General features: G+C 42.4%; 1 protein-coding gene and 1 pseudogene across 1 annotated transcript in view; one reads left to right on the top strand and one right to left on the bottom strand.

Moving 5' to 3' along the window:
• Nucleotides 1–3077: 3077 nt before the first annotated feature.
• LOC110589872 (CGRP receptor component) overlaps nt 3078–14627 on the top strand; it is a 46160-nt gene continuing 34610 nt past the window's right edge. Inside the window, exon 1 of the mRNA XM_021700512.1 lies at nt 3078–3189. Coding sequence (XP_021556187.1) covers nt 3182–3189 — 8 coding nt within the window. The 5' untranslated portion in view covers nt 3078–3181. The remainder of the gene's footprint in view (nt 3190–14627) is intronic.
• LOC110589871 lies at nt 13093–14085 on the bottom strand (annotated as a pseudogene).

The following is a 14627-nucleotide window of genomic DNA, read 5'->3' on the forward strand; positions in this document are numbered from 1 at the left end:
CCAGAGCTGGTTCTCCAACTAGCCTGTCAGCTAGCCAGGGCAGGAGGTGCATATTATTCACATGTGTATCATCACTACCAAATGGGTCATCACTACATATTTGCTAAGTGAATAGCACAATGAACATCTTTAGTGCTTATCTGTGGGGCCTGCTGTCCTCAAAGCAGGTATGGGGACCTTCTACACAAATTAGGCCAGCTGGGTCTAGGGTAGCATTTTATTTATTTGCTGATTTTTTAAAGTAAATTAGTTGTTGGGGTTTTTTTAAAAAAGATTTGTTTATTTGAGAGAGAGAAAGTGTGCGCATGCACACGTGTGTGCTTGAGGTAGGGGGGACCAGAGGGGGAGGGGGGAAGAATCTCAAGCCGACTCCATGCTGAGCACAGAGCCTGACGCAGGGCTCCATCTCACGACCCTGAGATCATGACCTAAGCCGGAACCGAGAGTCAATGCTCAACCAACTGAGTCACGCAGGTGCCCCAAATTCGTGTGTGTGTGTGTGTGTGTGTTTAAGATTTTATTTATCTATTTGTCAGAGAGAGAGAGAGAGAGAGCACAAGCAGGGGGAGCGTCAGGCAGAGGGAGAAGCAGGCTCTCCACGCAGCAAGGAGACTGATGTGGAACTCGATCCCAGGGCCCTGGGATCATGACCTGAGCAGAAAGGAGATGCTCAACCGATTGAGCCACCCAGGCATCCCCAAATTAGTTGTTTTTAAAATAATATTTTTGTAATTAAAAATAACATGCGCATTGAAAAACATTTTTAAAATTCTGAATATGCAAAGTTAAATGCTAAAACTTTGTCTCATTTCTCTTCTTATGTAATCCCCACAGGCAAACACCAGGGAAAAAAAAAATCAACAGCTTCCTTGATACATAATTCAGAGACCATACAATTTGCTCATTTAAAGTGTATAATCCAGGGGCGCCTGGGTGGCTCAGTTGTTAAGCGTCTGCCTTTGGCTCAGGTCATGATCCCAGGGTCCTGGGATCGAGCCCCGCATCAGGCTCCCTTCTCAGTGGGAAGCCTGCTTCTCCCTCTCCCACTCCCCTTGCTTGTGTTCCTTCTCTTGCTGTGTCTCTGTCAAATAAATAAATTCTTTAAAAAAAAAATAAAGTGTATAATGCAGTGTTTTTTGGTATATTCCCAGGGATGGGCAACCATTACAATCTAATTTTAGGACATTTTTTTTCCCCCAAAAGAAATTCTGCATCCATTAGCTGCCATCCCTGCCCCTGCCCCTCTCCCAACCCTAAGCAACCACTAATCTACTCCCTGTCTCTATAGACTGGCCTATCTTGGACATTTCATAGAAATGGAATCATATAGGATGTGGTCTTTTGTATCTGGCTTCTTTCACTTGGCATGTGTTTGAGGGTCATCCATGTTGTATCAGTTCTCCATTCCTTTTTATTGCTATCCACATGTTTTACTAACTAATCATCAGTCATTATTAACAATTTAATACACTCCTTATCTTTATTCAAATTGCCTGAGTTTGAACCCCTACTGGACAAGTTCCTAGATGACTGACCTTGGGTAAATCATAATCTCTCCAAGCCTGCCTCAATTTCCTCAATAGTAAAATTTGAATAACAACAGAATCTACCTGAGTGTCATAGTTGTACTGTCACAGTAATTAGTATTTGCTGAGCACTCACTATATGCTGGGTACTTTATAAAGATTACCAAACAGACCTATGATTCACGTATTAGGGAATTGTGGTTAGGAGAGGTTAAGTAATCTCCCAAGGTCATCACTCTAAGAAAATGATGTAGGTGAACAGAATCACAGGGCACCTGACTGCAAAGCCTGCACCATTAACTGTTAATATAATGGAATAACAAAGCACTTAGCAAGGGCCTTGCAAAGCGAATGGAATTAGCAAATAATAACTGATAGGACTATAAAAAAGGAGAAAAAAATTAGAAATTGACTCATCATCTTTAGATTTTTTTAAGAAATATTCTCAGGGGCGCTGGGGTGGCTCAGTTGGTTAAGCGTCTGCCTTCAGCTGGGTCCTGGGAGGGAGTTGGGCTCCCTGGGAGGAGCCCACTTCTCCCTCTCCCTTTGCCTGCTGCTCCCCTTGCTTGTGCTCTCTCTCTCTAATAAATAAATAAAATCTTTAAAAAAATATTTTCAGATATACCAAAAATTTTTGAAGATAATGGACATGAACCTTCCACGTCTGTTGTTTTAAGACATAAAATATAGTAGATTAGGTGGCTTTACCTCATGTACCTTTAGGTGTTTTTTTCCCCTGTGTATTATTTTTCTTTAGAATATTAGTCACACCAACATCATTTTCTATCTTTTAAAAACCCTATCTTGAGCATTTCCCCAGCATACCAAGTATACAACATCATTTCTCATGGCTGCATATAAAGTACTGTATGCCTGAAACATGATTTATTAATTCCTCACTGATGGACATTGAGGCCGTCTCCCCGGGAAAAAAAGAATCACTACATAACCATCTTTCTTCAAGCATCTGATAATTCCCTTTGGATAAATTCCTAGAAAGGCGGGAAGATCAGAGTCTGTGCTTGTCCTTGGCTTTTTGTATTTTTTGTTTGTTTTTTGCCAAATACCTCTCAAGGAAGAATGGGGAGAAGGGAGCCTGAGTTCTTTTTTTTTTTTTCCCGCTTCTTGAGACGTTTTATTCAGTTATAACATACCTACAGAGAAGTGTACATACGTGTACAACTCACTGAATTTTCAGAAACGGAACACCGCGCACCCAACATCGAAATCCTGAGACAGTATTTCCAGCAGCCCAGAGCCGCCTCGCCCCTCGCCATCACTATTCTCTGACGGCTGGGATTTTAACGCTACAGAGGGCTACTAACCCGATTATCTCTCTGGAAACTTAGTTTGTTAATACTCTGATATCACCCAGACCAAGAAAACATGAGCTAAGTCCTGCCTGCATAAGTTTAACAGTCTTAAGCCCAGCAGGGCGAACAGCACGGCGCAGTTCGACCGCGCAGAGATGCCCGCCTGGTCCGCTAGAATCCCGGCGTGCAGCGCGGCGATCCCGGCGTGTAGCGCGGCGATCCCGACGTACCCCGCGGCGCGCAGATCCGGCGACGGGTTCCCGGCGCGGACTGCGGGAGCCGCGGCGGCGTGGCGTGACGCTGGTGTTTGCTGGCGGCCGGAGGCGACGACGCGGGACCGACATGGAAGTGTAAGTCGTCAGGGGCGCGTTCCCGGCCTTGCGCAGACGACCACAGCTGGGGACTGCTGGGCCGAGGGGAGCCGAGGGACGCGGGCATGGGGCGGCACCCTGCACGGGCTTGGGGGAAAGCCTTGGGGCGGGACGCTGGGAGGAAGGGGACCCTCGCTCTGCCCCTCCGAACCTTCGTCCCTACTCGCACCCAGTGCCTGGGACGCGAGACCCAGTGCGACTTGACCTGGCGGCCTTTCAGTGTGCCTGCTCCCTCCCTCATTCATTTCCTGGCGTGTTTTGGGTCACCGTGGGGAGCTCGGCCCGGTGTCCCAGCGTGTAAAGCCCCGCGTCCGCCCTGGAAGTACTTGCAGAAAAGATGGGTAAGTGCTGGGATAGTGCTTGGGGATAGAGCCTTGCCCTCACTCAGAAGTTGCTATGGAAGGGTCAGATTTTCTGGGAAGAAGGAAGAGCTTGAGCCAGGACTGAGACCACAGGAACAGTACTTGTGTGTGATGTTTGCTTATTGTTCCGAGTGCAGATGGAAGTTTTTGCAACTACTCCGCATGTGGGTTTTTTCATGGCTGACATTAACTTGTAGGCACAACTATATTGTGTGCTCTTTAGCGTTGGTTATTTAATACATTTTCCTTTGTGTTCTTTTACCTATCTAATGGTCCTATATACTACTATTTCGCAGATTTTTATTTTTTTTAAAAGATTTTATTTATTTATTTGACAGAGACGACGCAGGGAGAGAGGGAACACAAACAGGGGGAGTGGAAGAGGGAGAAGCAGGCTTCCTGCCGAGCACGGAGCCCGATGCGGGGCTCAATTCCAGGACCCTGGGATCATGACCTGAGCTGGAGGCAGACGCTTAACCGACTGAGCCACCCAGGCGCGCCTATTTCGCAGATTTTTAAAAAACACAATATGTATATGTAACTGAAATGAAAGCATCATGAAACAATACTTTTACTATATGCACTCTGATATTGTCTCTTTTGTTAAAAAAGAATGCTGACCCACTAAATTGATTTTGTAGTTCACTAATGGGGCTTAATCTGCATCTTGAAAAACATTCAGTTATATTACTCTAGCCCAAGCTATTATTACCAATTTTCGCCTCTTTACTAGAGCAGTTCCTGTCATTATGCAATCCCGCTTTAATTTATCCATCTTAAAAAAATCCCTTGTCCGCACATTCATGTCCACTTATTGCTCCATTTTTGCTTCCCCTTACTACAAAACTGGAAGTGTTGTTTATCCCCTCATTCTTAATCATTCTGTTGGGCTTTCATCCTCACCAGTCTATAGAAATGGGTTTTGTGATGATTACCTGAGCCCTCCATCTTGTTAAATTCAAAGGTTGATTTTCTGCCCTCAACTTTCTTGATCTCTTAGCAGCAGTTGATACAGAAACTCTGGGTATCCACTGTACTTAAAAAAACAAAACAAAAAACTCTTGAAACTCTTTTGGCTTTGTTACATGCTGTCTGCATTTCCCCCTGCATCAAGGACTACTTCTCAGTCTCCTTCCCTGGTTTGTCCTTCCTCCCTTGCTTGGCTTCTAAATGTTGAGGTGTCCTAGTGCTCAGTCCTGGGACCCTTCCTCTCCACACTCTCTCCCTTGGTCATTTTACTCATCTATATGCTGATAACTCCCAAAAGTATATTTCTAGCCCTTTTTTCTCATCATCCATCCAATTGTTTAGTCCAAAATCTAGCCCTCCTTCCACACCCCTAAATCCAGTCCATCAGCCAGTCCTGTCCTCTTCACCTTCAATATATTTTGTGTGTAGTAACTTTTTACCATATCCATTGCTAATTCTGTAGTCTGTCATCTCTGGTCCGGATTAAGCAGTTGCCTTTGGCTTCCACTCTTGTCCCCCTCCATTCTGTTTTCCAGTCAGCAGCCAGAGTGATCTTAAAATATTAATTGGTTCTGTGATGCCTTGGTGGCTCAGTTGGTTAAGCATCTGCCTTTGGCTTAGGTCGGGATCCCAGGGTCCTGGGATTGAGTCCCGCATCTGGCTCCTTGCTCAGCAGGGAGCCTGCTTCTCCCTCTCCCTGCTGATCCCCCTGCTGTGTTCCCTCTCTCTCTCTCTGACAAATAAACAAAATTTTTTTAAAAATATTAATTGGATCAACTCACCCCCTTTATAAAACCCTTCATTGACTTTCTGTTGTACTAAGAGGAAATCTACATTCCTTACTAGGACCTATATGACCCCCTGTATAAACTCACTTACTCTGGGGTGCCTGGGTGGCTCAGTCTGCCTTCAACTCAGGTCGTGATCCCAGGGTTCTGGGATCGAGCCCCACATTGGGCTCCCTGTTCTTCTGGAGGCCTGCTTCTCCCTCTCCCACTCCCCCTGCTTGTGTTCCCTCTCTCACTGTGTCTCTGTCAAATAAATAAATCTTAAAACAAGAAACAAAAAACCTCACTTACTCACCAACCCTCTCATGCTACTATCCCCACCTCCCAAACACACTCTTTTTCCACTGGCAGGTAGTTTCTGTAATCTTCCAAGGCCCTGAGGACTCTCTGCCTGGTATACTTTTTTCTCAGTCCTGCTCCCTCTTTATCTTTTTGATAGCTCAGGTTAAGTGTTGCTTTTCCTTTTTGGTCAATCCAAAATAAGTCCTCTTGTCTTTTATTAAAACACCACGATTTACTTTCCCTTTGAGTAATTACAAGTTATAATAATAGGTGTATGTTTACCTGTTCAGTGTCTTGTCTCCCTCATGAGAAAGCCCCATGAAGGCAGGGTCTTAGTACTACATTTGGCACACATTAGGTATTCAGCAAATAGTTGATGAATGAAGTAATATAACAATACTTCATTAATTTAACAAATTAGTTAAAAATATAATTGGATTAGCTAGTTTCCTAATTGCTGTGCATATAGATTTTCCATTTTCCTAAGTGAAATAGTTTGAATCAAAAGTTTTTTTCTCCTTTAGCAATCTGTCCATTTCTCCCAGGGAGTCAGTGACTTACTGAAACCAATCAAGAATTTTGTAGCCAGCAATTAATGGCAAAGTGAGGTTTCGTAGGAATGTGGTTTGAGAGTAGAAGGACCCCTGGAATGGAAAGGTCTGGAAGCTTAACTTGTAGTTTCTTTTTCTTTTTTTTTTTAAGACTTTTTTTTTTTTAATTTTATTTATTTATTCATGAGAGACCGAGAGAGAGAGAGAGAGAAGCAGAGGGAGAAGCAGGCTCCCAAGGAGCAGGGAGCCCGATGCGGGACTCGATCCCAGGACTCTGAGACCATGACCTGAGCCGAAGGCAGACGCTTAACCGTCTGAGCCACCCAGGCGCCCAACTTGTAGTTTCTTACCGGTCTCCAACATGAGGTGTGATCCCCAGCAGTGTAGTCCTTAGGATCTTCAGCAGAGCCCTGTTTCTCTGAGAGGACAAACCTTTTTGTAACCTTTTCAGGCATTCCTAGGACCTGGGAGGAGGAGGCATGAAAGGACTCTGAGTTTTTACTACTTTTTTTTCCTTCAATCGCTGAGTAAATACCTATTGAGTGAATAATACATATAGACATACGCTAGAAATTTTTTAAAGGTGAGGAATATTTATGCCTTATTTGATTGAGTGATAGAATTTTAAAAATAAAAACTTTTTGATGGTCATTTGGAAACATTTTCCTCAGGCAAAAGGATACAAAGTATTTGTAGGAAAATTAAGTATTTGTGTACATATAAGGTATTTGCTATTTGGCTTTGTCTAATGCCTTGGGGTTATTGATATATACCTGGAAAGCTTTGTATTCACTCTTTAAAAAATTTTTTTATGTATTTATTTATTTATTTTTTAATTTTATTTATTTGACAGAGAGAGAGAGAACACAAGCAGGGGGAGCGGCAGGCAGAGGTGAGAGGGAGAAGCAGGCTTCCCACTGAGCAGGGAGCCCCATGCGGGGCTCGATCCCAGGATCTTGGGATCATAACCTGAGCCAAAGGCAGATGCTTAACCGACTGAGCCACGCAGGCGCTCCTATGTATCTATGTAAGATCAGCAGCCAAGAGTGATCTTAAAATATTAATTGGTTCTGTGATGCCTTGGTGGCTCAGTTGGTTAAGCATCTGCCTTTGGCTTAGGTCGGGATCCCAGGGTCCTGGGATTGAGTCCCGCATCTGGCTCCTTGCTCAGCAGGGAGCCTGCTTCTCCCTCTCCCTGCTGATCCCCCTGCTGTGTTCCCTCTCTCTCTCTCTGACAAATAAACAAAATTTTTAAAAAAATATTAATTGGATCAACTCACCCCCTTTATAAAACCCTTCATTGACTTTCTGTTGTACTAAGAGGAAATCTACATTCCTTACTAGGACCTATATGACCCTGTATAAACTCACTTACTCTGGGGTGCCTTTGAGAGAGAGAGAGCGAGCATGCGCATATGCGTGTGCAAGCGGCTGGGGGGGGCAGTGATAGAGGGAGAAGGAGAGAATCTCCAGCAGACTTCGTGCTGAGCTCAGAGGAGCCCAACATGGGGCTCGATCCCAGGACTCTGAGCTCATGACCTTAGGTGAAACCACGAGTCAGACACTTAACCAACTTAGCCACCCAGGCACCCCTGTGTTCACTCTTTTATTCTTGAACTTAATATACATAGTTAGGGAAAATGGATTATCTTCTGTATCATCTTCTTTAAGTCATTGTAAGAATTTCCTTCATTTTACAGCTGGAAATACTGAGATTTGGAGAAGTTAGCTAATAGGTCCTGTAACAGTTTGGTAATAGGACTGGAAAGAGGATACTTGTTTGCTAGCTCCTAGGAGAATGCTACAGATTAAGTTTGTTGACTTTGAAATCTGCCCAGTTTTCTTGTACTTGAGTTTAGTTTTTCAGAACATGACTTGAATCAATAACATAGGTTGAACATAGGAGAATTTGAGCAGTTTTGTTCGTCATTGCGTGCGTAAGTAACTGTGTGGCAATTAAAAGGTGCTGTTTGCATGTGTATGTGTCTAAAGAAAATCTGCCAATAGATCATTTTGTTCTGTTTATTCAGAATTCAGTTTTCCAAAGTAGTTGTTTACATCCATTAAATTGACTCAGCAAGTTAAGCAAAATTTACAGGTTGTATTTCAAATAGCAAGTCAACTTCAGCCAATTAATTCGTTACTTAAGGACATTAAATGACTGCCTGCCTGTAAATATAGATTCAAACAATCTTTAAAATTCACTTGGAATATTTCCTTTAAACACCTGTAATTAAAATCAGTACTAGTCTGATGGGCGCCTGGGTGGCTCAGTTGGTTAAGCGACTGCCTTCGGCTCAGGTCATGATCCTGGAGTCCCTGGATCGAGTCCCGCATCAGGCTCCCTGCTCGGCAGGGAGTCTGCTTCTCCCTCCAACCCTCCCCCCTTTCATGCTCTCTCTCTCTCAAATAAATAAATAAAATCTTTAAAAAAAAATAAAAATAAAAAAAAATAAAATCAGTACTAGTCTGAGTCCTATAGGAAAATATGAAGTTTTGTGTAGGTGGGCAGTTTCTAGAAGTCTACTGAAATGCAAGCTATATATAGAGCAGACAGTTCCTGCTCAGTAGGAACAACAGCTTGTAAATATAAAATTGACAGATTAGGGCGCCTGGGTGGCTCAGTCGTTAAGCGTCTGCCTTCGGCTCAGGTCATAATCCCAGGGTCCTGGGATCGAGTCCCACATCGGGCTCCCTGCTTGACAGGAAGCCTGCTTCTCCCTCTCCCACTCCCTCTGCTTGTGTTCCTGCTCTCACTATCTCTCTGTCAAATAAATAAATAAATAAAATCTTTAAAAAAATAAAATAAAATTGACAGATTATAGTCACCCTAAAAAAACACTGGAGGAAAATGCATTTTATGTCTTCAATTTTAGGTTATACTAATGTCTTTTTTCAACCTTATGGAATTCTTTAGTTTTACATTTCCATTGTTCTCAACTTTTTAGCTTGAAAAATTCCAAACCCATATCTTTATATCCTCTATCTAGAGTCACCATTTGTTAACATTTTGATATGTTTGCCTTATCTCTCTTACAAACGTATACATTCTCTCTCTCTCTCTACACACTGTCTCTCTCTCTCTCTACTCTATCATTTCAGAGTTGTAGGTATCATGTCATTTTACCCAGTCTTAAAAATGTATTCTGTTTGACTGCAATACCATTGTCACACCCAGGGAATTTAGCATTGATGTACCAATATTATTAAAATACAAAATTTCTCCAATTGTCCAAACAGTGTCATTTTAGCAAGATTTTTTTTAAAGATTTTTATTTATTCATTGAGAGAGAGCAAAAACAGGAGGAAGGGCAGAGGGAGAGGGAGAAGCAGACCCCTCACTGAGCAGGGAGCCAGATGTGGGGCTGGATCCCAGGACCCTGGGATCATGACCTGAGCAGAAGGCAGCCGCTTAACCGACTGAGCCACCCAGGCACCCCAGCTAGATTTTTTTTAACCACCGATTCAGGATCCAGTCAATAATCATATTTTTAGTTGTCATACAACTTTTAGTTGTCATAGTTCTTTAATCTCCTTTACTCTGAAAACCGTTTCCTAGCCTGTTTTTGTGACATTGACATTGTTATAAATGACATTGGTATTTGAAGAACCTAAACCAGTTGTTTTGAAGTATGTTCCTCAACTTGGGTTTGTCTGGTTATATCCTCATGGCTAGATTAAAATTAGACATTCTTTGACAGGATTGTTGTAAGGGATGTGTCTTTCTCAGTATATCACATCATCATCACTGCTGTTAAATGAGATCACTTGATTAAGTTGATGTCTGTCCAGTCTTACCATTTCCTGTTCCCAGCAACCTGCCACTTAGTGGTGGTTATAGTAGGATAAAAGCTGTCTTAAAAACTTTCCTCAAGGGGCGCCTAGGTGGCTCAGTTGTTGGGCAAGTGCCTTCGGCTCAGGTCATGATCCCAGGGTCCTGGGATCGAGCCCCGCATCGGGCTCCCTGCTCCCCGGGAAGCCTGCTTCTCCCTCTCCCACTCCCCTTGCTTGTGTTCCCTCTCTCACTGTATCTCTCTCTGTCAAATAAATAAATAAAATCTTAAAAAAAAAAAAAACTTTCCTTGATAATGCACAGTTCATTTCATAAAAGGTAGATCTTATGCCTATTGACATTTTATTAAATAAAGGAAAGCCTAGCATATATTGGCATTTATTCCATTAGTATTTACTGAGTAAAAAAGTTATTTATCTTCCTAATAAAAGAATAATTGAATAAATCAGCTTCGCCAGCCGGAATCTCCAAGATGCGGTACTTGTTTAAACATCCATTTTTCTCCTGGTTCCAAAACACAGGTTCATTAAAACACACATGCAAGAGAGTGTCTCTCCTTTGTATATTGGTTCTAGTAAAGATAGATGATGTTCGGGGCGCCTGGGTGGCTCAGTCGGTTAAGCGTCTGCCTTCAGCTCAGGTCATGATCCCAGGGTCCTGGGATCGAGTCCCACATCGGGCTCCCTGCTCGGCGGGAAGCCTGCTTCTCCCTCTCCCTCTCCCACTCCCCCTGCTTGTGTTCCCTCTCTCACTGTGTCTCTCTCTGTCAAATAAATAAAATCTTTAAAAAAAAAAAAAAAAAAAAAGACAGATGATGTTCTCCAGATTCTTGCATTGACAGTATTGGCTTGGGCAGTGGGGCAATAACTTGGAATAGCCAAGGACAGATTTTCCTAAGGTATAGAATATTCTGCATGACAAAGGAGAGGCTATGATTTGGAAAGGAAGTTGTAACAATGGCACCTGGGATGGATCCCTTAGCCTTGAGGAAAAATAACATTTGTATTATTTTCAATACATTATGTATAACATTATTTCAATACATTATGTATAACATTATGTATTATCCAGTCTGTTCTGGGAAGGGATCTCTTAGTTACAGTGTACTTTAGGGCACACAGGGAGTTTTAACTCAATTTCAAGCAAAGATAGGAAGAAGCCTTGTGGACTGACTTCCTGATTAAGTAGGCAAAGATGACATGTGGTTTGATTTGTCCTTTTCAATTTTAAATGAACCATATCATATCACTAATTATGCATTGTCCTTCCTGTGTTAGATTCCTTTTTAATAAGATATTCTTTGTGACCTGAGTGCAATTGTGGTCATTTGGGCAAAGCAACAATTTTGTGAAATCCCAGCTATTTGTTGAATGTCTAGTAGCATTTGGTAGGCTTCACATGTTGATTTGATTAGAGTGCTGACATCACTGTGCTGCTGACCAAAGGCCTAGGTCAGATTCTTGTGTTAATCACCTGCTTGTTTTGCTTTATGGATTGCTTAGAGAAATCACCCATTTATTTGGCCCATGTTTCTGAAATTTTGTGTCAGCATTTTCATCATATAGCCCCGCTCCCGGTTTAGGAACAAACAGTAGTCTTTATTATACATTATGTCAAGTCCAGAGTGCTTCCTGAATTTTTAGGATTCTACATTACTGGTTTCCATTTGTCTAATCCAGCCTCATTTTTTCACAGTTCCGTAGTTATCTTCCGCTGAGTTAGGCTTCTTTGTGACTTTAAGCAAATTTTTAAATCTCTGAGCCTCAGTTTCATCATCTGTAAAGAAGGAATCATAATAGCTCCTACATCACAGGGTTTTTACATGAGAATTCAGTGAGGTGATATCTTTAAAAAAATGATAGCTTTCATTAAAGAAGATCTTAATAAGTACCAAGAACAATGCTACACTTCTAAAATTTGTTGTCTCATTTCATCCTCATAACAGCTTTGTGATGTAGGCAGAAGTTATGGTAGTAACCCAGGTAGTGATAATAGATGGCTTTTATTGAGTACTTATGTGTTCCAGTACTTTACATCTTTCAGTTTAATCCTATAAATAATCTTACATGGTTAGTACTCCAATTGTCATTTTATGGATGAGGAAATTTAAGTACAGAGAGGTTAAGTAACTTGCCTAAATTCACAGAGCCCTAATGTTCAGTGGAGCTGGTTTAGAATCCAGGCTACACTTATAGGTACTACTTTATCCCTGTTTTTTTTAATGTTCAAAAAAATACTTATTTATAAAAAACACAGTGGGGTAAGTTTATACTGAGAAATGCAGCAATAAATACAGTTGAAGAGAACAGAGCAACTCTACATTGATACACTGGCACGAACAGGAAGAGCAAACGCACCACCCAGACCTGAATGTCTGCAGGCCGATTTTGTACATGCTCCTTTAGAAACACCACCCTGAAAAGATCTTGTCAGTTTAGGTAAGAGAATGAGCCCACATATAATCACAAATGTACCCTGATCAGGACTTTATTTAAAAATTAGCAAACAATACTGTAGAGACATTGATGTGTAAATTTCTAAAATGCTGCATCTTAAATTTAGCTAGATACTAAACTGTAAAAAAAAAAAAAGAGCTTCTTATTGTTTGAAAATCGCAGTTTATTAAGTAGATTGCCAAAAAAAAGGTCTTTGGGACGCCTGGGTGGCTCAGTCGGTTAAGTATCTGCCTTCAGCTCAGGTCATGATCCCAGGGTCCTGGGATCGAGTCCAGCGTCAGGCTCCTTGCTCAGTGAGGAGCCTGCTTCTCCCTCTGCCTGCCGCTCCCTCTGCTTGTGCTTTGTCTCTCTCTCAAATAAACAAAATCCTAAAAAAAAAAAAAGCATAGGTCTTTAATAAGAGAATTGGCTGTACAAGAGTACTCCCCTTTCACAGTATTCCTTTTTACTTCATATGGGAGTTACTGCTTCTGCTGTAGGATTGAATTGTTACAGCACTAAAAGGCAACTATTTAGGGAAGAGGCAGAAAAAGGAAAAGGGAATGTATGTAAGGCAATATTTCTTTTAGGTACAATAAGCATTCTAGTGTTTTAAGAAGACAAGATAAAAATTACTCAAGGCTAGCTTGGTTCTCACTGAATAAAAACAATGGACTAAATACTGAGCTCCTCTGTGTCAATCTAATAATCAATGCCTTGGTCACCATGTTGGTAATTTCTGGGGTGGTCATCTTGGTACTCTCCGTGATATTCATCTGGGTATTCTGCCTGATAATCACTGTCACTAATTTCAGCCCATTTGTTCCTGTTCCTTGGCTTCCATTGTGAATGACAGGTTCTGTGGGAGCAGCACAGTATTTGGGATCATATACTTGCCGCCCAAGCCCATACACACTCATTCCTTTTTGGGAAGCAACTTTGTTGGTTCCCATGTGTAGAGAAATTGTCGAGTTGTCCACTGGTTGTAATGTTAGCTTCTGATCCAAGGGATCTCTTCTGGTACCTGGTGCTAACATCCCCACCTGGCTGGCTCCTTTGTTGGTGCTGCTCATCTGCGGACTAATTGTGGTCTGGTCAGAACGTTTGTCACTTTGCATTTTGGGATCATAAAGATACCTCCTGGTCCCATAGGCCGCCATACCTGCCTGGCTGGTGCATTTGTTGGTTCCCATCTGCAAACCAGTTACACTTTGGCCAACTTTTAATTTTCCTTTATCAAAATGTCTTGTTGGTTTTTCATCATACTTAACTACAGTGACAATGGTTGTATGGAATCCTTTTGTTTTAGCCAGACCTGCCAGAGCCACCAGCATAGTCTGAACCTGGGTCATGTCTCCATTCTCAAAAAGATCATTTGCTTCAAATATGTCATGTGGCTTCATGCCATAAGCCTGAATAGCTTTAATAAAGTTGCCCATATTCTCCACCTGAGGCCAGTTTAACGAGGACTCATTAACCTTCTTCACTGAGCCTGGCTGTAGCTTGTTTATGAGCTCGAAGGGGATGATGCAATCTTTGAAGCCCTACTGAAAGTTGGTGCCAGTGCTCATGCCTGTCACCTCTTCTATCCAGTTTTGAAGGTCTTCTTCTGCCTGATGATCATAGTTGGAAGCAATCTTGTTCTTGACCTTGGCGGAGGGCCCTTTAAGAAGGGCCCTTGTTGAAGTGGGTCATGGTGGTTCAGGTGGCGGGAAGAGGCTGCCCTTGGATCTAGGGCCTGGGGGTTTCTCGTACTCAGCTTCCCCGCTCCTGGCCCCGAGGAGCAGCCGCAGCAGGAGATGCTTGGAGCTTGCTCCCCTGGGTGGTGCAGGAGACTCCCCGATGTGGCGGCCGTGGTGGGTACGGGCGATGCTTTGGCAGCGTGGTCCAACTGGGTCCCACAGAACCTCCCGCTCCACTCCCCATTTTTTGTTTTAAATGAGAAGCTTAGGGGGATTAATAAACTCATCAAAACTCCCATACCTTATAAGTGGCAGAGCTAGAATATGAACCTAGATTTGTCTGATTTCAAAAATGTGCTCTTAATTATCACACTATACTGCCTCTAGACTATTAAAAACAATAAGTACTTCTGATGTGGTATTGTAGAATGGCTTGATTATACTTTAGTACAAGTCACGTTGCTGTGCTCACTAATACGTGAAAAATGACATTGTGCCTTGATTGCAGGGGTACCACGCTTTGACCACTGCTTGACACATGAACTTTACCTGCTG

The sequence above is a fragment of the Neomonachus schauinslandi genome, chromosome 5 (genome assembly GCF_002201575.2).
Source record: "Neomonachus schauinslandi chromosome 5, ASM220157v2, whole genome shotgun sequence".
Lineage (NCBI taxonomy): Eukaryota > Metazoa > Chordata > Mammalia > Carnivora > Phocidae > Neomonachus > Neomonachus schauinslandi.